We start from the raw sequence: 21888 nt of genomic DNA, 5'->3' as shown, positions 1-21888 counted from the left end.
CTATTATATCACCAAACACTCTGATATTGATTCATATCTCTGTGATTCTCTAGATCATCTGCTGGATCTTCATTTAACTTCACAAAGTTAAAACAACATAAACTGATGTCTCTCTCTAACCAGCACTGATGTTACTATGAGTAGCTCCGCCCACACTGAATTCTCATTGGTTTAAAATACCTCACAAACATCATCATCTGTCTTCTGATTGGCTTTGACTGCAACTTTGCACATAGGATTTTCACATTCATTGTGGACTTGTGTGATCTTGATTCTGTTTAGTTTGTTTATTTTGTCAATGTGAAAAGATTTTGACATGGTTAAAAAAACATCAGAACGTCACAGAATTCATCTATTAAGATGAAATTAAATAAATAAAAAGATAAAGGTCACAAGATAAAAAACAACATAAATTAATAATAGCAAAAAACAAACTGCTGTTGTGTAAATATATTTGATGTTACTACAGACTACAAACTTTTAAGTAACGAAGAAAATTTTCCCTTGAATCTCTTTATTACAGAGAAGAGTCAAATCTTGAATCATGTGCCAATAAGATTTCAGTTCAGTCTCCTGAGACTTTGGCAGGACTAAAAATTGCACTTCAACACAAAAAAATCAAGATAAAAACACAAAAACCTAATCAAGCAGAAATCCTATTGAGGTTCATAAACAGTGCAGTAGAGACTCACATCAAAGTAAACAAGAGATGAATCTATGACGTTAGCTTTACAAACCATTAGCACTTCACATTTCACGTCTAAAACCACAACGCTTTTCTCTTTCTTTCCAACCGGACATTCTGAAAAGAAGTATTTTCAACTGACTGTGGTGCTGCTGTGCCTGAAAAAAAAAAGAGCGTGTCTACTAGGAGTGGGTGATAAACCGGTAGGTATGCTAAACCAGTAGAGATTTTGGACTATCGTCTTTATCAAGGTTACGCGCCCACTTGCTGTGCGCATAGTCACGAAAAAGTAAGGTTTTTTTTTACGAAAGTAAACAGCAGAAAAAGAAAATGCATGTGTAACAGTAGATTAGATCTGGACTTTGGTCTTAAAGCAAAACTAAAGAGTTTTTGCTCTTTGCTCCCTCTACAGGTTAGAAGCGTAATTGTCCATTACCACTGTCATAAATAATTCAGCCTAATGCAGCAAAGCTGGCTCTGTTTGGATTGCAGGTCTGGCATAAAGCAAGTTTTTGTAGTTTTCACTTGAACTACAGGACGGTTGGAAACTTCTTTAGTGTGGTTTTGGCCAATAGAGCGCTGCAAAGCGAATGTGAAAGTGTCGTTCACCCTGTTTCGAGTGAAACGTTTTTGGAAACGTTATTTTAAGGTAAAAAAAAACTTTGGTGTTGCTTTAAAGGGGAAGTTACCTAATTTTAGCTCCTGTCTGTCACTCATGTAAATCAAACAGCATTGAGAGAAAATCTCTCACCGTGATTCATACAAACCATTATCATGATATAAAAGGAATCCTATCCTGACTTAAGATGTTGATCATATCGCCCCCCCCCCCCTAGCGTCTACATTCAAAATAATGTATCTGCGCGCAAAAGACGTGAATTGTGAAGCACCCCTAAGACTTAAAGAATGTCAAATATATGAGCTAAAAAGCTTGAACAGGTAAACTTTCTCACCGCAAACCAGTTAACACATTATCTTCTAACATACCTACTGAAAAAATAATAAAAACCAACCTAAGCCAATTTTAGCTAGTTAGGCTGGGATAGCAGGCAGGTTTTAGATGGGACACTTTTCTAGCTAGTCAACCTGGTCAATATGGTTTCAGTTTGATTATGATTCCGTCCATATATGAACATCTTACTGACAAGACCAGCTAAAACTGTCTCCGAGTCTATTTTTTAGCTGGGTAAGCTGGTTTAGGGGGGTTAGTCTTGTCAGTAAGAGGATGTGTATATATAAACAGAATCATAATCAAACTGAAACCATATTGAATCTGGATTTACACAGAAGCAGAACAGAGACCACCGCGAATCACTGTCTGTACGTTTTATGATGTAATAATTCTTAACTTAAGTCGCCTTTAAATGTTTGTTTCTAAAACAAACTAAGACAAATAGTGTTGACAAGAAATATTTGATGCTACATTGAGCACAGAGAAAACTCCTGCAGCTCGGTCTGCCAAGCTAAAGTCATTTCAGTCTACGTGTATCTTTCATTATCCAAACCTCATGACTTACTTGATGATCAAACGTCACGTTTCCCAGTTCTTTGAACTACATCATAAAATAAAATAAACCATCATCCAAACACAGGCTAGGGTTATCCGAAACAGTAGTACTCATCAGTCTCTACGCGAGGACGGACGGTCGATTTCTTAAACATCTCCTCTTCAATAGCAGGTTTTCCATTGAAGCTGTCAAAAAGGTTGGAGGATGATGAAAGATCAGGATCCTCCTCGCCGAGCGCATCCAGGTAACTGCCCACTGAAATACCATCCAATTCATCGCCGCAGCTCCCGTGATGGGAGGCGTCCTGGCTGTCCGATAGGCTGTACAAACTGCTCGTCAAACTGCCAGACAAGCTGCCCTCCCGGCTGGCCACGCCTCCTCTCTCCTCCATAACCCAGCGGATCGACTCAATGCCCTCGTTGATTGACAGCAGCTGCTGCATCAGTTTGACGTCTACAGCGCGGAGGTGAGCCTGTATTAGAAAAAAAACTGAAGTTAATACAAACTCGGCAGGAAAATAGTTTAGTCTTTAAAGAAAATATTCTGTGTTTATACAAATTTAAACATGATTTACGTGACATGTAATATAATAGACCAGATGCTTTAGAGAAAGAACTTAAACAAAAACTACATGATTTACATTTCATGCATTTAAAATAAGTTTAATCTACATTACTATAACTCTGGTTGAAATGTTAAGTCAAATGCTAATGATTGATATTTATTTTGTACCGAATCCTGATCATTTCATTAATAAATAAAAGTGTAAAAAATAAATGTGTCCTTTTAGACGGTTTTAGCAGTAACAACATAAACAAGCGGCTTTCGTGGTCATCACGTAACTTCTGGTAAACTCGGCGAAGAATAAATAACAACAAAGTCCTTTTAAAGTAGTTTATTTATATAACTAGCTAAATAAACAACACATAGATTACATAAGAACCCAAAACATTTGTTATTTTCGACGAGGTATTTGTTCAATAGTTCAGTTTAACAACTAGTCAGACCATTAAAAAAAACAGAAACCGGAAGTAAAGTTCGGACCAGACCCTTATCGCGTCACTGCATGTGCGCCCGATGAAACGGTCTATAAAAAAAGAGCACATGGTGATGTCATGGGTCACAGACCAATAGTGGGCTTTGTTCTGTAGGCCTGACCGCACATTTAAAGAGACAGACATCATTTCTCTGGTCATGATGAAGGACTGGAGGATCATTTCCAGGTCAACACACACATTCTCAGGGCCATAAACGCACAAACACATTATATTGCCCGTCAACGGCGTAAACTTTCAAACCTTAATCTCATTGGTTCAGAAAGTTCAAGACAAAAACCTTTTGTAGTGTTCATAAAGTCTGAATATTCATCTAGATCAGACCATGGCTGTGTCCGAAACCGCCTACTTCCATACTATATAGTAGGCAAAAAGCAGTAGGCGAGACGAGTAGTAGCCCATGTCTGGATTCATAGTATTACCAAAACAGTAGATGAAAAGTACCCGGATTACCTACTACTTCCGGCAAGATCCCAAAGTGTTAATTCAATGGAGCCCCGAGAGAGGAGTTATCAAACAAAGAAGGAGATGGGTTGTTTCATTAAAGAAAAATGACCAAAAGCACAAACACAGCTAAATTCAAATGCAAATCCAGATATTAAACAGCTATCTCTTGTGGTTAAATTGTGCTAGTTTAACATCACTCCAGTTAAGACTAACCTGTTGTTATGACGACATATGTCACGTGACGAATTAACATAATTGGACATCGGCTGATTGTTTAAAAAGAGCTGATGATCGGTGCAGATTATATCCTGACATTAAAACGCATCTGAACTCAAACGGTGTGATTATTATGAATTGGGTCACAATGACAACTGAGTTGTAGTTTGTACACTCTGTACTTTTAGGATTTCACAACACTTAACAATGAGTAAAAGCAACACTAGCAGTATTGGCAGTCATTCTAAATAATTGAATATTGCTATTGGCACAGAAAATAAATATATTTATTAGTAAATCAGAGATGAACTTAAGGGTTAAATTCAGCTCTTTGTGAAAGATCTTCATGACCTTTGAATACTCAAAGCTATTAAAATAATGAAGACAGGACAGGCTACACACAATAAATACAAAGAAACCTTATAAACTGAGAGAGTCTGAAGCTAGCTTTGTTCAGCACCGCCTACAAATAACTTGCATGCAATTTGCATTAAACATGAGCGCATGCATGCAAAATACAACAGCGATGTGTTGCGACTGGTACCAGATGTAAAAGACATGATAAACCATCTATCTTCTCCATGGTTTGACCAAACTTTTGTTATTATATAATCATGTTAACTCCTTATCTAAATGAATGGTTTCATTTTTTTATGCATTTGGCAGACATTTTTATCTAAGGTGACTTACAACCCTACTGAAAAATCCAGCCAAGACCAGCATGAGCTGGTAGCTGGGTTAAGATGGTCCTTCAAGCTTAAAAAGTGACCAAAACACAGACCAGCTTGCTACACCAGCAAATACCAAGCTGAGATACCAGCTAAAACCAACTTATCCTGGTTTTAGCATTTTTCCCAGTAGGGAGTCCATTCAAACTAAAACATTTTATCGGTACATGTGTTGACTGAAAATCAAACCAAGATCATAGCGTTGCCAGTGTTGTTCTCTATCATCTGAGCTTGAGATGACTTAAATCCTGAACTGTTTATAACCTTTGCACACAATATAATGTGTGTGTGTGTGTTTATAGCCTTGTGAATGTGTGTGTGTGTGTGTGTGTGTGTGTGTGTGTGTGTGTGTGTGTGTTGACCTGGAAATCATCCTCCAGCCCTTCATCATGACCAGAAAAACAATGGCTCCCTTTAATGCAATGTGACCTGAACATCATCAGTCAGTCATTAATTAGTTAGTTAGGGTTAATGGTGGTTTTCCTGTTTTTCCTTTTTCTCATACAACACAAACCATACAAGAGACATGAAATCCCAACGGTTTTAAACATGTTAATGATGGTACATGCTGGTACATGAAAGACTGCTACTCTCTTTCTGAATGTGTGGATGGAGATATTCAGCAGTAGGTGTGATGGACGCTCACACTTTGTTCAAGACAAGTCAGACTTTTTCCACCTTTCACTTGTAAATATTAACTGGAACTGAGATCCGAGTATTAAAATCAAGGAAAGTTGTTCAAGCTCACAACAGTGGGGCCGAGTAAGTTTTGATTTTATTTAAGTCGTTTTACTTTACAGGAACATGTAAACTAAGTATGTTAACAACTTATTGATACTCGTTTAATTGTCGAAAAGAATTAAATCGTTAAAACTTGTTGAATAAGCAAGATCATGAGCGCATGTGCGTCGCCTGCACAAAACACATACAGCAGGAGAAAAAAATGAAGCGAGGGCGCAGGAGTTAAACTAGCCATGATCACAAAGATGCTTGATGCCAAGCACACACCTGGGCTTTTTAACGCCCGAGACGCGTCTGGCTGCACGAAAGGCTGGCATTCACAGTGGATCTGATAAGACTAATTCACACAGATCTAACAGACTGTTGGGTCAGTGTGAAAACCCTGTTGGCAGTTCTTGGATCAAAGTAAATGAGACTTTAGAATGTTGGGGTCTGTTGTTGTTGGACCAGTGTGAATTGGCCTATTGGATCTGATACAGAAAATGCGTTAGCCTACTAAAAGCAGAAACCCTCTCTAGGGAAGCCTGCAGGCTTAGCATAACAACACTGCTAATGCTGCTATACACAGGAAAGGAGACCAGAAGCCATTTTTAATGAACAGATTAAAATATAATCTTCAATTTCATCAAGAAACTGTTAAATTTAAACTGTAGCTGACTGTCGTGTCACTCTGAGCAGATATCACTGATCATTATTGACTGGCTGAAGCGATGCATGCTCATCAAGTTGACTGTTGTAGGTTTTCTAATGGTAGAATAACAAAGGTTGCTATCTCCATAATTTAAGTATCTCTGCAGAATACAGATCCAAGCTGGACGTGACGACGGGAAAAGTGCCCTTAATATGCTTCATGGATATAATTACAACAAACAGTATATCAGCAACTCGGAAAGCGATGTGAACGACTAGAAAAATAACATTTGATAATGAAACCTTTATTCTGACATGGAGTGCGCATGTGAGGCAGAGTTATACACCATGTCTATTAGTCATTATTATTACATTACGAGACAAGTTTAACTTTATGATTTTCAAAACACCAACTACATTGACTCATTTCCCACTAGCATGTTATTTAGACAAAAACATTTTAATTTGCATGAAAAAACTGCCATTTTGATTGCCATTAACGCACACTTTCATGTCTTTGGCTATATGCCACTGCAGTAAAGTTTTATAGCACTGTTACAGTTAACCATTATTAAACTGATTGATCATTGCATAAATAGACATCACTAATGTAAACGTGCAACATGAGGGGCTTTTCCACTGCCAGGACTATTGCGTACATCAAGAACCATTTTATCGCAAGTACCTGTTTTTTGTTTTTTTGTCGTGTTCGGACCGCAAGAACAGGGAACTTTAGTTCAGAAATGCATTTGGTGGGTCACGTAAGTCTATGTTTTTATTGGCTAAAAACATGACATACACAAAACTGTCAGCGACTTTTTTTGAAAAGCTTCGTAAATATACATTTCATACTTATGTTACAATACATAAACATACCTAAACATGTCATTTTCTCAGCTGTATACATCTTTAAATTTTATAACGTATACATCTAACACACAAAAACACAACCCCGATCATGACACTTAATAATTAAGATCTGATAACTATTTCATGAAGTTATTACTCTATCAACAGTAATATCAAGTTACATCACATTTATAGCAGCACACACCTGATTATGAAATGTCTTCGTAACATTACTGGCAGTGCGAATGCAACCAGGAATTCCATACTGGGAAAGATTTAGTTCTCGGAAAAGCGTCCCAGTACTCGTTCCAGGAACTGCACATTTAAATCTGCACATTTCCACCCATCAATGAGTTACACAAACTCATCAAACGCTGTAGATCTGACTGTGACACGTTGAGGTTTGGAGTGTGATATTTAAAACAAATGAGATTAAAGGTGTTAATGTGAAATAGCTCAAATATTGCCTTTGTTTTGTCACCAAAAGGCATTTCAACACTTTGGGTGTCACTTTTTTAAAGTGAGTCATTATTTCCTGAATCCACCTAACCGGATCTTCATTAAAATATCTTCTGTGTAACATACAGATAGGGTTGCAAAATTTTGGGAATTTTCAAGGTTGGAAACTCTCATGGAAAATAACGAGAATTAGGGCTGCAAAACGATTAATCTAAACTACTCGTTTGCAGAATAAAAGTTTTTTTTATCATATATATGTGTGTGTGTACGGTGTATAATAATTCTGTATATAAAAATACACACAGATGCAAGGACTTATTTAATAAATATTTAATAAAGAGTTTTGTTGCAAAACGAGATAACTTTTGGTTGTGCATTCCAATTAATATCAATTCAACTGCAGTTGGTTTGTTTTGATTTAAACCTTAATAACTTAAAAACTACATCTTAGTAGCACCATAAAACAAAATAATAACGGAGTTATCTCATTTTGCCACGAAAATGTACATATTATATATATATATATTATAATACTTAATATTTAAATCATGTTTCTAGTTCAAGCTGTGACGATCTTTCTTCTACATTCTGTAAGCCAGTTTTCTATTATCATACAGATTTACTCTACGACCCAAACGTTTGGACACATTACTAGTTTTAATGTTTTTAAAAGATGTTTCTTATACTCATCAAGCCTTTATTTGATCAAAAATTTATTTCTGAAGGATTTTAGATCAAATCAATCCAGGCTTGATGAGCATTAGTATCAGGATTCTTCAATACTTTTATTACCTACCTTGCATGTGTGTCTGCTTATCACAAAAAATGTTTTATTTATGTTTGTATATGATAAAGTTTATAAAAAAATCCCCCAAATGTCCGAATAATTCCCATAAATTCTTATAAAGTTTTAATTTGGAATATTTTTAAAATTTTCCCAGATAACTTTATGCCCCTTTTCAACCCTACATACAGATAAAAGTGTGAATACATAACAGATATATTTATTTTTGGATGAACTACTAGACAACTATAACATTACTATTTGTTTAGCAGTGATGTGTTTTATTGTATTACACTCATGGTGAAGTCTTAGGGTTTGTTGCTCATGTGTGTTTCTGTTTAACACTTGTGTGTATCTGTCTGGATGTCTGTCATGTGTGTGTGTGTGTGTGTGTGTGTGTGTGTGTGTCTGTCTGGATGTCTGTCATGTGTGTGTGTGTGTTTACCTGCCAGAATGTGTCCCTCTCTCTCTCTCTGTATGTGTGTCTGGATGTCTGTGTGTGTGTGTGTGTGTGTGTGTGTTTACCTGCCAGCATGTGTCCCTCTCTCTCTCTGTATGTGTGTGTGTGTGTGTGTGTGTGTAGTACAACTCTGACCATCTGTTAGTGCTGTTAATCATACACAACTGACCCATTAACACCATACTGACTCTTAGCTAACCTGATTGACACACACATGGCCAGCACACATACATAATATACATCTCACACACTCAATATTACACTCAACTAACCTATTAACACATCATAGACTACATAACCAGTTATCAACACTCGGGTATAAAAGAGAGCATAGTTTTTAAGGCAATTATGTTAAACAACCCTTTCGAAAATTAACCAGGTTTTTGTTGTATTGATTTCCCCTGGTAAAACCATTGATTTTCTACATTAACCATGGTGTGTAACTATAGTAACCATCGATTTTTTGTTTTTGTATAGTTTACCAGTAAAACCGTGGTTAATTATGTTAATGCAATAAAACTAAAATGTTTTGTAAATGTTAAACAGACAGTAATCAATAAGATAATCAGTATTCTCAGTATAGTAAATATTATGTCTGTAACTATTAACTTAGTTAAAGTCTCACCATCTGCTGTCTGAGGAAGATGATTTTGCTGTTTAAAGTTTGTAGATCGTGAGAGTTCACGCGTGTTTCTGTAGATCTGATCTCAGCGGGTCCGGTTGTGAATGATCGAATCAGACTCTCCGGAACTTTACGGCCCACTTTATTCTCCACATCTCTGAAGTCCGGCAACTCGTCCATCGTCAATAATAATTAACCGCAGAGCCACAGGTGATCAAAGCATTCAAACTTATAAACATTTAAAAGAAAGCGCGCGGATATCTTGCGTACTGATCTGTAGTAGCGAGTCCGATCTGAGCTGATCACCAACGGATCTCCAGCCGATCTGTACTGCAGTGGGTGTCGGACTCGCTCGCTCCCGCACGCACACACAGGTGACACCCGCCCTCATGCGCGTCATCATTCAGATAGAGAGCGCATGCGCAACACGCTCTCTCAGTTAAAGACGATTCATTCGACATACGACGAGACAAATACGAGATGAGGTGATGATAAAGCTGCGTATAACTCACTTCAATCTCATTTATGCAGTTATATGAGTTCACCTCACAGAAAAATCTTCAATATTATGAAAAATATTCACCTGTGACAATATGTGATTTAATAGCGCCATCTGGCGGCAAAACCAGACACAGGCATATTAGTGGTTTATTTATTTCCAGAAGATGCGACATTTAAACAATGAAATCCTATTGAATGTAGTCAGAAACAGCAGAAAATCTGCTCAAAATGTTCCCAGCATCATTTTGTTAATTTCTCAGCACTTTATTTCACTGATAATCTTAAGGATAGCAAGTATCACGAAATTTTTTCACCTGGTAATTTTGCCGCCGTCTAGCTGTCAGACTTAAAACATATCAAAACATTTCAAACAGTTTAATAGTGATTTCATTTCTGTCTTTGTAAGTCTGATTAGTCTTAATACGGATTTATGAGATCACTTTCAAAAAAAATTCAGATAATTTACTTAATCCCATGCCATCCAAGATGTTTATTTGTTTCTTTGTTCAGTCAAGAAGAATTTTATTTTTTATTTTTAGGAAAACATTCCATGATTTTTCTCCATATATAGTGGAATTTCAATGCACCTTTAAAGGGCTCTAAATGATTCCAACCGAGACATAAGGGTCTTTTCTAGTAAAACCCAGAGTCGTATAATAACAGAGTTACGACACGCTTTGATCTCGCCGCCGCGCGGTCACGTGATTCAGGTAACGTTCTACAGTTCCAAACCAAGCAGGGCTGTCAATCTGTTTGCATAGGTTTTCAGCTATTTTAGGTAAATATTAGCTTGTAATGGGAATTGATCACTATACTTACTGTGTTTATAACGTTTTTTTACTAGGGAGTGATGGAAATACAGTAAATCAGTTAATAAAGATAAACAGTTAATTGTGACCCAAATATAACTGTGGTTATCTATACCAACTACAGCAACACAGTTTATCTTTTATTTTTGTACCAAAATATGGCTATATAAATGGCTATCAATCTGCTAAAAACATAATTCCTACACTTTTACTATATTAAAATCACAAAAAAGATCGCCAACGCGGTTATTTGTAACAGTGAAGCATAACAGAAACACACTAAATTCATATTTAATTGTATTTATAGTACACATTAAATGTTGATATAATTATACATGATTTTCGAGGATACATCACTCGTATTACTTACCAAACACAATGAAACACATAGCAGCATTGTGGAGCAGTGTGACTTTCTTATGAGGCATTTAGCTTGTCGCTGTTGCCCCCTAGTGTTACTCGTAATATATAAAAAAGATAAGTATAAAGTAGATGGCCACCAGTAATAAAATATTAAACCATTAAATCTATATTATTCACACATTATACACAACTCATTAAAATATAAAAATTTTACTAGTTATTATTAACGATAATCATTACCTACAGCAGAGTTCATAAAATATCACTGTTGACTATATTAATGAAATGTCCGAAAATGTAAAGAGAAACGGTAATTTCATCGATTTACCAGCAGGTGCCATTGAAATGAATGGGCTTCAGTCAGTGCCGGCGCCAGCCGAGCGCTGATGAGGGGGCGTCTAAAATACCAGAGGGGGCGATCACATGAATGCATATAATTCCCCCAGCTAGAAAATACATAGGTTTGGTACATTAAGTTTTAAAGTGTCATAAACAAACATCTCTGTAATACAACCACAAAAACTACAGCTATAGTGAGCAACGTACAGAGCTCTGAACAATACAACAACAAAAAAAACGCATACCTAACGTTACATATTAGCACAACACTACTCATTTGAAGTTCAGACTCAGAGGTAGAAATAAATTTTACGTAATGGTGGGGGGCAGTGTTAGAGTTGATGGTTTTCAGCCCAAAAACGGTCCAAACGCAACATTTTATCAACATTTTCAATTTGATCATATAACGTACGTACGTCCAACATTTTTGTAGTTATTTTAACTGCCACAAGTAATGCACCATAAGCTAGCGAAGCAGCTAGAGAACCACAATAGCAAAATGACAATAACTCGTTTACATATACAGCTATGCTGTAGGATAGGCTAATTCAAATTCGTTAATTATAAATTTAACAATGTCTGTTTTTTATCTATTTACTCCTGATAAACAGGTGTGTGAGAGAGAGAGATCGTACAGGCTTACCTTTAACGTTAAATGCAGAACAATAATAGGCTGTTTGTTGTACGTTGAGTTGCAAGGATGCTGAAGAACATGAACATCTGAACTTTTCAAAACTATGTACAGTCTGGCTGAAGTTCATGGTGCCCGAATTGACTTAATGACAGCCGAACATTTGGATGTTTGCACCTGAAATGCGGTTGTAGAACTTCCAATGCTATTTTCCATATATCCATTGCTACAAGGCAGGCCCAGGTCACTCTCACACTCCTGTCTGTAAATTTTTATATAATTTCCCACTTCGACATCTTGATTTCCCTCTGAGACTCAGAACGCGGGCTCATTGTCGGCGTGCCTCAAGCCGTCAACACAAACTTGTCCAACTTCAGGCGCGGCTGCAAGAACCAACAACCACATGACGTCAAAGTACCGCGAGAACGATTCGAGAAATCATACTAAGTGTCGTTTCGTCTCGCTCTCGCGGCATTTTGACGTCTTCGCCTGATTAATTCGAACAAGCCTATAGGCTACACATGAGTGGGCGTGTGTCACGGTAGAATACATGCACACTTGTTTTTTTGTTTTGTTAAATAATTACACTTTAAAATTCACTTTAGGAAGCAGTACACAAGGCAAACGTGATTTTTAAATAGCGCATTTTATCATTAAAATCCCATTCAACATTAATGGTGATCTGAGGGGGCGGGATAGTGCCAGTGAGGGGGCGACGCCCCCTCACGCCCCCTCGTGGCGCCGGCCCTGGCTTCAGTGCTGCGTTTGGAACTATGCGTCACTACCGGTCACTACATGAAACGCTGTTTCTTCCGCATTCCATTCTTACAACGGACGTCTATGTGAGTGTCGTAACTCTATTATTATACGACTCTGGACACGCTTTGATCTCGCCGCCGCGCGGTCACGTGATTCATGTAACGTTCTACAGTTCCAAACCAAGCTGGGCTGTCAATCTGTTTGCATAGGTTTTCAGCTAGGCAAATATTAGCTTGTAATGTGAAATGATTACTATACTTACTATGTTTATACTAACTTTTTTTTTACTAGGGAGTGATGGAATTAAAGTAAATCAGTTAATAAAGACGTGACCCACAGATAACTGCGGTTATCTATAGCCACTACAGCAATCTTTTAGTTTTGTAGCAAAAATATGGCTATAACTGGCTATCAATCTCCTAAAAACATCATTCCTTCGCTTTTACTATATTAAAATCACAAAAAGGATCGCCGACGCAGTTATTTGTAACAGTGAAACATAACAGAAACACACTAAATTCATATTTAATTATATTTATGGTACACTTTAAATGTTAATATAATTATACATGATTTTTGAGGATACATCACTCGTATTACCTTCCAAACACAATGAAACACATAGCAGCATTGTGAAGAAGTGCGACTTTCATATGCTTCTCACTATACCCCCTAGTGTTACTCGTAATAGATATAAAAGATATGATAAGTATATATTAAAGTAGATGGCCATCAGTAATAAAATATTAAACAATTAAATCTATATTATTCACACATTATACACAACTCATTCAAATATAATAATTTAACTAGTTATTATTAACGATAATCATTACCTACAGCTGAGTTCATAAAATACCACTGTTGACTATATTAATGAAATGTCCGAAAATGTAAAGAGAAACTGTAATTTCACCGATTTACCAGCAGATTGAAATGAATAGGCTTCAGTGCTGCGATTGGACGTCACTACTACATGACACCGTGTTACTTCCGCATTCCATTCTTCCAACGGACGTCTATGGCTGTTTCTCAATTCGCAATAGAGCGCGAAAGATACATTTACACATTTAATTTGGTCAATATAAAAACATGTCCCTTTCATTGTTAATGATGACGTAGAGCGAGGACACAAGGACGCAGTGCTGAAGAACGCATATTGAGAAACAGCCTATGTGAGTGTCGTAACTCTCTCACTTTATATGACTTTGGTGAAACCATCATAATTTTCACCAAAAAATTAAAAATATGTACTTTTAAACCACAACTTTTATACGTGACCTTGCGTATAATTCTATTCAATTTATTTTTTAGAATAATGAATAGAATAATGTAATCCCATGGAAAGGTCACACGTTTACATGTAAATTTCAGAGAGTTTTACAGAGACAGCTGTGAATTGCTCTATTACTGCAGTGATATTGTTTGCATCACAGTCTATAAAAGGTAAGAAGTGACCATTATAAGTTTGACATATTTATTTAGTTACTGTAAAACAATTTCGTCTGTCCCTTCAAATATAGTTGACACTGAGAGAAATAACTTGAGGTGATTTGTTTATACTACAGATTGTGTTTTATCATCATAACGCTGATAGTGTTCTCCTAGTAACGGCTGACGGCCCTCCATCCTGTATGATCGTAACCGGACCGCACACGTGGTGGCCGCAAATATAACTGCAACAAGGATAAGAGCGGCGACCACGCCAACCGTGATCATCTCAGTCAGAGTCAGAGGAAGAGCTGAAATAAAAAAAAACTTTCTTTAAACTTTCATCTGTTTGCATCACCAACAGAACAATGAGAAACTACAGAAGAAAAGTCTGACATCTTAACACTTTGACACATAGCTTAATAAAACTTAGCTTGAACATTTTCAACACTTAAAAGGTTTGTTTGATGTTTGAAGGTCATACAGGCCCTATGAAGATTTTAATTCTTGTTAGCAGATGTACCCATACCGCAAAAAAGTACATAAATATATGCTAAATACATTTTGTAGAAAGTAGGCTAAAGCTTAATTGAATATATTTTTGAATTTGAAAATATATTTTGTTTCAAACTTTATATATATCAAAATGTATTTAGGGCAAGCAAATACAACCCATATGGCTAAAATATATTTTAACTCTTTACCCACCATTAACAAGTTAGTTTGTCAATTAAGAGAAAACGCTTTCCTGCCAATGACGAGTTTTCACGGCAATCCATATCTCTGCTATTATCCACTAGGTATCGCTCTTACCCAACTTTTAAAACACTGAATCATCCACTGATCCAAAAACAGTAAAACTCTGTGTATGTTTTGATCATCGCTCTGAATCTGATCTTTAACAAAAAATGCAATTATCTCAGCTTTTTGCTCAAAATTTGGTCTTTTTGAAGAAACCTACCCATATTTGAGAGGCGGTAAAAAGAGGTAGGATAATTTTTTTTGCATTATTTTTGATTGTTTGTTTGAAAGCAAAAGGTTCTGTTCTTTCGTTTGGTATATTGTATGTTTATATATTTATAGAAGAAAAAATTCTTGGAAGGCATTTTGTGAACATTTTGGGAATATCACAAAAAATGCTGGCAGGCAACTTAAGGCAACTTAATAAAAGCTGATGGGGAAAAGGTGAAATATATGCTAAATACAAGTTCATTTTATAAAGTATATTTTTAATAATATTTTTTGAACCTTTTTAAACCTGTGATGTTTACAAGTTTTTCTTCGATTGGGGCATGAATATATTTCCTTGGTTTGAAATATGGATGACTAAATATATATTTCAATGCTTTAAAATATATTTATTTTTAAAATGTATTGCAAAATATACAACAAATGGCCAAAAAATATATTTTTTTGTAAACATATTCCAAAATATATTTCAGCAAATGTTTATTTGGCCATTGTTTTGTATATTTTTTATTACATTTAAGAATATATATTTTGCCTTATGGGTAAAGCCAGGGTCACACTAAATTTAAGCCTGATTTTCCTCTCCTAAGAATCTGAGATACAATTGGTCCAGGTTTTGGTGTTTATCTCAGATTAGGGCTGTCAAAAGATTAATTGCGATTAATCGCATTCAAAATAAAACTTTGTGTCTGCATAATATATTTGTGTGTGTACTTAATTATTATGTATATATAAATACACACATACATGTATAAATTTAAGAAAAATGTTACTTATGTATATATATATATATATATATATATATATATATTTTAATTTATATATACTATAAAATATATCAAAATAAATATACATATGTAAATGCATGTGTGTGTATTTATGCAAAATAATTACACACAGTGCACACAAACATATATTATGCAAAAACATACTTTTATTTTGTATGTGATTAATTTCAATAAATTTTTTGATAGCTCTATCTCAGATTATCATGTAATGTGTGACATTAACAAATTCAATCTTACACCTGCTTGCAAGGAAACAGGGGCCGCCCTGATCATATTAAACATATTTGATAAATGCTCACCTGGCCACTCCGCCTCATAAGAGTAACCCAGATTATCAGGCGCTGTGACAAACATCTCTGCGTTGGTTACAGGTGGCCAGAAGGCGACCATGTTAAACAATCTGTTATGGCCGATGGGAGCATTTTCCAGCGGGTAGACGGACGAATCTAAACACAGAGACAAACTTATAGATTAAATTCTCCCACGGTTCTAACAACAAACTGAGTCTGATTTACCTGCACCGTGTCTGCGCAGCCATTCGTCGAAGATGGCATCAGTGAAGGTGTGCAGCAGGACGAAAATAGGGTCATTGGGGGACAGGTGGGTCTGTCCACCCGTCCCGTTAAGAAACAGGTGGGCCAGGTTATGCAGACTACGCACCACTGGATCATAATTCCCCTGAGGAGCGCTGTAACCTGAAACACAATACAACACGATGTTCAGACTCAATCAGACCTGAAAGTTATCGTTTGTTTGTGTTTTTGTGTTTCACCTTCAATGGTGTTTCTGAAACTGTCAGATGAAGTTGAGTAGAAGGGTGGGGTGTCAAACGTGTTCAGCTCCAAACACGCCTCCACATCCTCTGGATCCGGCAGTCGCTGCACCATCGGACGAGCGACGTTACCGGCGGGATTTCTCCTGATGGGACTGGTCTCCGTACCTCAGACAGAGAACGAGAGAGACTGAACGCAAGTTCTTAAACTGCAAAAGACGAGGGAGAGAAAAGGAGATGAGATCTTACTGTTACAGATGGTTCCTAGCGTGTCATACTCGTCCACACTCTCACATATGACTCTCCACTGTGAGAAGATGGAGTTGGAGCTGATGGAGTTCATGTCAAAGGTGCTGCGAGCTCCCAACAGATCATCGGTACAGATATCACACTCACTGCCTCCAATGGCAAAGTTCCAGTAGGGCAAAGCAAAGCTGGGATCTCCTAACATATCCTGACACACAAACACATATCAATACTAACATCTGAAACATACAGAAAATAAAGATGACTTTGATGCAACAAACTGAAATTATACAGAGGAACTCTGTTGAAAGAAAAAGCCCACATTAGAAGATGTAAGAGAAAACTTTGTCTTTGAAGACAGTCAGACAGAGGTCTCTTTGTTTAAGATGAACTGTCTGGACTCTTTACTTAACAACATGTTCTGCATTTAAAGTGTGGAAATTGTGTCATTTTTTACATTACTCCACTTATGAAGGCATGAAACAGTTCACGCTTACAAATCCTTTACATACGAGCAGTTAGCAGATTGTGGTCAAAATAATTACCTTCATCTACACTGTAAAAAAATTCTGTAGAAATACAATGTTATTGCAGCTGGGTTGCAGGAAATTTACCGTAGATTTAAATGTATGTTATTTACTGGCAAGAGTTTGTTCAAAGTTAAATAAATTTTAAATATTAACAAGTCTTTATCTTTACAGGATAAAACTATACAATAACAGCCTCATGCAAAACATTCTGGGAACCAGAAATCATCATCAACCTTTTTCTGTAAAACTCTAAATTTCTGCCTTCTGAAAAAAAAATATTCATTCAATTTACTAAATTTTTTAAGGTAAGTGGTTGGAATCAATTTATTTAAACTACATTTAAACAAAAAAAAATAAATGTAGCTTAAATAAATTGATTGCAACCACTTAACTTAAAAAATGAGTAAATTAAATGAATAATTTTTTTCAGTGGTGGCAGCTTTCCAACACTGAAAAAAATTATTAATTGAATTTAATCAATTTTTTTAAGGTAAGTGGTTGCAATAAATTTATTTACACTACATTTAAACAGAAAAGATTAGTGAAGTAAAATAAAATATAAAACTTTTGTTTAAATGTAGCTTAAATAAATTGATTGCAACCACTTACCTTAAAAAATTTGATTAAATTCAATGAATAATTTTTTTCAGTGAAGGCAGGAAGGCATCAAGGCATGTCCGAATCCAATGTTAGCTTTACTTCCTGACTCCTGAGATCTTGTCCCACAATTCTATGTGTGTGCACGCATGGGGAATGTGATTGGTCGAGCCTGGTAGAGTTCGAAAAAATAAAATGGCGGCCAAGAAAGCGTCTGGAGCACAAATTTAGCATAAATAAATGTATATTTTCACTTTTTACACCTTTTAATTGGATTTCTAGTGAGAAATTAGTATTGTAGTTTTCAAATGAGTTATCACAAAGGCGATCTCTGCTTATATTTCAAACATGCTGCCTTTGAAGTGTGTCCAAAAGCGTTTCTATAAGCTGCCTTCATGCCTCCAAAGTCATTGGCTCATGAGATGCCTTTAGTTTTTCGGACGCAGCCGGAAAATCAGCAAGAGCCGAGAAGAGGGTGCAGCTGAGGTGACTGGTTGCTTAAACCATGCCCCCCTAGCTCGACAGTAGTGACAGCAGTGGCAATCCACCTGTCAATCAAGAGGCCACGCCCTTAATTATGCAGAACTTTAAGGCTTAATATAATTTAAACGGATGAGTTACAAAAAATCCACCCCCTTCACAGTTGTCATAAAGGGAAAGATTAGCTATACAGTCTTGTTCAAAATAATAGCAGTACAATGTGACTAACTAGAATAATCAAGGTTTTTAGTATATTTTTTAATGCTACGTGGCAAACAAGTTACCAGTAGGTTCAGTAGATTCTCAGAAAACAAACGAGACCCAGCATTCATGATCTGCACGCTCTTAAGGCTGTGCAATTGGGCAATTAGTTGAAAGGGGTGTGTTCAAAAAAATAGCAGTGTCTACGTTTGACTGTACAAACTCAAAACTATTTTGTACAAACATTTTTTTTTCTGGTATTTAGCAATCCTGTGAATCACTAAACTAATATTTAGTTGTATGACCACAGTTTTTTAAAACTGCTTGACATCTGTGTGGCATGGAGTCAACCAACTTGTGGCACCTCTCAGCTGTTATTCCACTCCATGATTCTTTAACAATTCATTCACATTTCTTGGTTTTGCTTCAGAAACAGCATTTTTGATATCACCCCACAAGTTCATATCATGAATGCTGGGTCTTGTTTGTTTTCTGAGAATCTACTGAACCTACTGGTAACTTGTTTGCCACGTAGCAATAAAAAATATACTAAAAACCTTGATTATTCTGGTCAGTCACATTGTACTGCTATTATTTTGAACAAGACTGTATATACCAAAAACACTTTTTGTACCAGGCTGTAAACATAATTTTTTGCTGTAAAGTTGGGCATTTTAACATGGGGGTCTACGGGAATTTACTCTCTCTTGGAGTCTCAAGCAGCCAGTCGATTAATTGCAGTTTAAGTCACTTCTGTGTTGCCTTCATCAGAGACACCAGAAAGTTGCCCCTTGGATTAAACCAGCTTGAAAGGTTTTAAGAGGTAAGTAGCTTGTTTAATCTGGTCATCTTAATCTGGCATCCTTCAGATAAAAAGTGTCTAAAACCCTAATTAAAACGAGCATGCAACACCAGCTAAAACCAGTATATGGTCAGCAAATGAAATCCATTTTAATGTGAATTGTTATTTTCCATTATTTTCATCTTTATTTAACATTAATGTGCACTAATAATAATAATAATAATAGATGTGATAGTGCACCTGCATATCTCGTTCCAGCTGCAGTAAATGGTACCGGTGCCACGTGACAAACCCGGGTCCCTCGTGACTGAAGTCCACGCCACCGAAGCTGTCCAGTCCGGCACCGAGGAACGTCTTACTCACCGAATAATAATGAGTCCACACGAACAGATTATAAATACTGATGTTCTCGAACTGAACCGTGTTCCCGTCAGGTCCAAAAATCTCGGTGTAACGGCGGGTCGCGACCACGATGTCCGGATGAGGAGTTTGCTTGGCCTGGTTGAGCGCATTCACAAAAGCGCGTTTCTCCTCTGCGTTGAGCCGCATCACATTCCTCCTGACTAAGTACGGAGAAATAATAATAACAAAACACATGAATTATTATTAAAATACTAAGTAGACATTTGTTAGAGTCATTCATTATCTGAAAACACTTCATGATGACATTAATTTACCCTAATAGTGAAATATACTCTAATGATGTGTACACACCAAACGCGAATTTAAAGATTTGCGCTAGTAGATTTTATACAAGTCAATGCAAAGACACTTCTAGACGCGTACTCGCACAGGGCAATGCGAATGATGTGAATTAGGTGTCGCAATTGCCAAAAAAACTGCACTATTCACCTCAAACACGTCTTTGGTCAAGTTGAAAATAAAGGGAAAAATTTGCATAACACAAAGTTAAATCCCGTGAGTAATCTAGAGCGAGGAATGTGATGCTTTATGTATGGTCTGTACGCAGCATAAAATTATTAGTTGACTTTATTTAAAAAAACTGAGAAAACCTGTTCCTTTAAAAAATTAAACAATTTCCATACTGTTATGTATTATCTGGTAAGAATGGTTGTTTTTATGTTGTATTGTTGTTGCATATGTGCACAAGAGGATACGTAAAGGTATGGAAAATGTTTACTTAATCTTAAACTACTCATTTTTAAAGTGTAAGAATTAGGGCAAGAAGTCATTTTGGGCAAAAAAGGTCACTTTGAAGGTCACAACTTAACCTGAATTCAATCAACATGACAAGAATGCACATTTTGCCTGACAAACACCAATACAACTATAAGATTATTGAAAGGTTCTTTCTTGGTCTGTATGGTTTCATAAAAAACTTTACTATCCAGAGAAATTCTATTGCACAAAAGATTCAGTGGATAAAGGTTTTATAGTTGTCTATAATAAGGATAGAAAGAAATGGCTATACATATATATGAACCCTTTATAGCACCTTCATTGCAACAACAACAAAATAATAAAATCCAAGAGTTTATTATTCAGGAGAAATATTTAGATTTATTAAAATCGTTTTAAATCTCTGTCAGAAGTTTCTCTCACCCACGGGAACGGGTCGGTCGCACGCGTCTCCGGTGAGTCCGTGTCTGCAGCGGCCGCAGTCAAACCCACTGAAGTTTCCGTTACATCGACAGGCGCGCGTAAAAAAGCGCAACGGCCAGCGCTCGCGGTCATCGCGTCCGTCGTACGGGTACTGCGGCCCGTGCACACGCGCATCCGCGCTCACGTCCACGCACTGCCCGCGCCCGGAGTTTGCGCCGCACGGATCATTCTCCAAACTTGATGGAGACGGGCAACATTGCGCGCTCCTGAGACCTTCTGGAGTTACGCACACTCGTGGGAACTGAGCGCGCACGAGCACCAGCGCACAACCGAGCACCAATATTGCATTTAATCTCCACATCTTCTTAAAATTGGCAAAAAAATTCTAACAATTAAAATGCTATAAAATTATGAGCTGTTTTCCTACAATAATCAACAAAAAACTTAAACTTTAGCAAAACAACATACAGCCACAAACGTGTATAAATATTCAAAAAATAAAACAACAGAAACACGACCCTAAGTGGATGTGAAATTGGTATAATTAGCTTATTTTATGCTTGTCATTCTCGTTTGGAGAGGAATTTATTCTGGAGCTTGAGTTAAATACAGACCAAGCGCGTGATTCTGGGGATTAGGCCTACCTCGTGACTACATCACATTTCAAACCCCACAGCACCGTCATTCCTCTAATCTCTTATTTCATAAACCAAAAATTCCAAAACATTCATAAAACATTTATGGCATTGAACACATTTATACCTGCTATTAGTTTTAAAGGTCCCGTTTTTCCTGATCCCATTTTTCAAACTTTAGTTGTTGCTAGAGCAAAAATAATACCTGGAAAATTATAAAGCTAAAAGTTCAATGCCAAGTGATCTATTTTCTATACCAGAATTCCCCTTTTAAAGAGGACACAGGAT

At 36.6% G+C, this 21888-nt stretch overlaps 2 protein-coding genes across 3 annotated transcripts; both read right to left on the bottom strand.

Moving 5' to 3' along the window:
• Positions 1 to 268: 268 nt before the first annotated feature.
• On the bottom strand, positions 269 to 9540 carry LOC135783416 (leucine rich adaptor protein 1-like). The gene is made up of 2 exons (XM_065294122.2): positions 9188 to 9540; positions 269 to 2665 (listed from the first exon to the last, which is right to left on the bottom strand). Exons 1-2 carry the CDS (start codon positions 9362 to 9364, stop codon positions 2285 to 2287), a joined length of 558 nt encoding a protein of 185 aa, XP_065150194.1. The 5' UTR covers positions 9365 to 9540; the 3' UTR covers positions 269 to 2284.
• Positions 9541 to 14046: 4506 nt separating this feature from the next.
• Positions 14047 to 21515, bottom strand: tyrp1a (tyrosinase-related protein 1a). Of its 2 annotated transcripts, none has more exons than XM_073813472.1 (7): positions 20966 to 21515; positions 19643 to 19965; positions 16796 to 17000; positions 16547 to 16714; positions 16290 to 16469; positions 16074 to 16220; positions 14047 to 14328 (listed from the first exon to the last, which is right to left on the bottom strand). In XM_073813472.1, the coding sequence occupies exons 1-7, from the start codon at positions 21324 to 21326 to the stop codon at positions 14144 to 14146; spliced, it is 1569 nt and encodes a 522-aa protein (XP_073669573.1). In that variant the 5' UTR covers positions 21327 to 21515; the 3' UTR covers positions 14047 to 14143. The 2 variants fall into 2 exon arrangements, with proteins under 2 accessions (XP_073669573.1, XP_073669574.1); XM_073813473.1 differs by lacking the exon at positions 14047 to 14328 and adding an exon at positions 14414 to 14506.
• Between the last annotated feature and the right edge of the window lie 373 nt (positions 21516 to 21888).

The sequence above is a fragment of the Paramisgurnus dabryanus genome, chromosome 2, assembly GCF_030506205.2.
Source record: "Paramisgurnus dabryanus chromosome 2, PD_genome_1.1, whole genome shotgun sequence".
In the NCBI taxonomy this organism is placed as follows: domain Eukaryota; kingdom Metazoa; phylum Chordata; class Actinopteri; order Cypriniformes; family Cobitidae; genus Paramisgurnus; species Paramisgurnus dabryanus.
The sequence above is the reverse complement of the archived record's forward strand: the minus strand, read 5'-3'. Positions and strand labels throughout refer to the sequence as shown.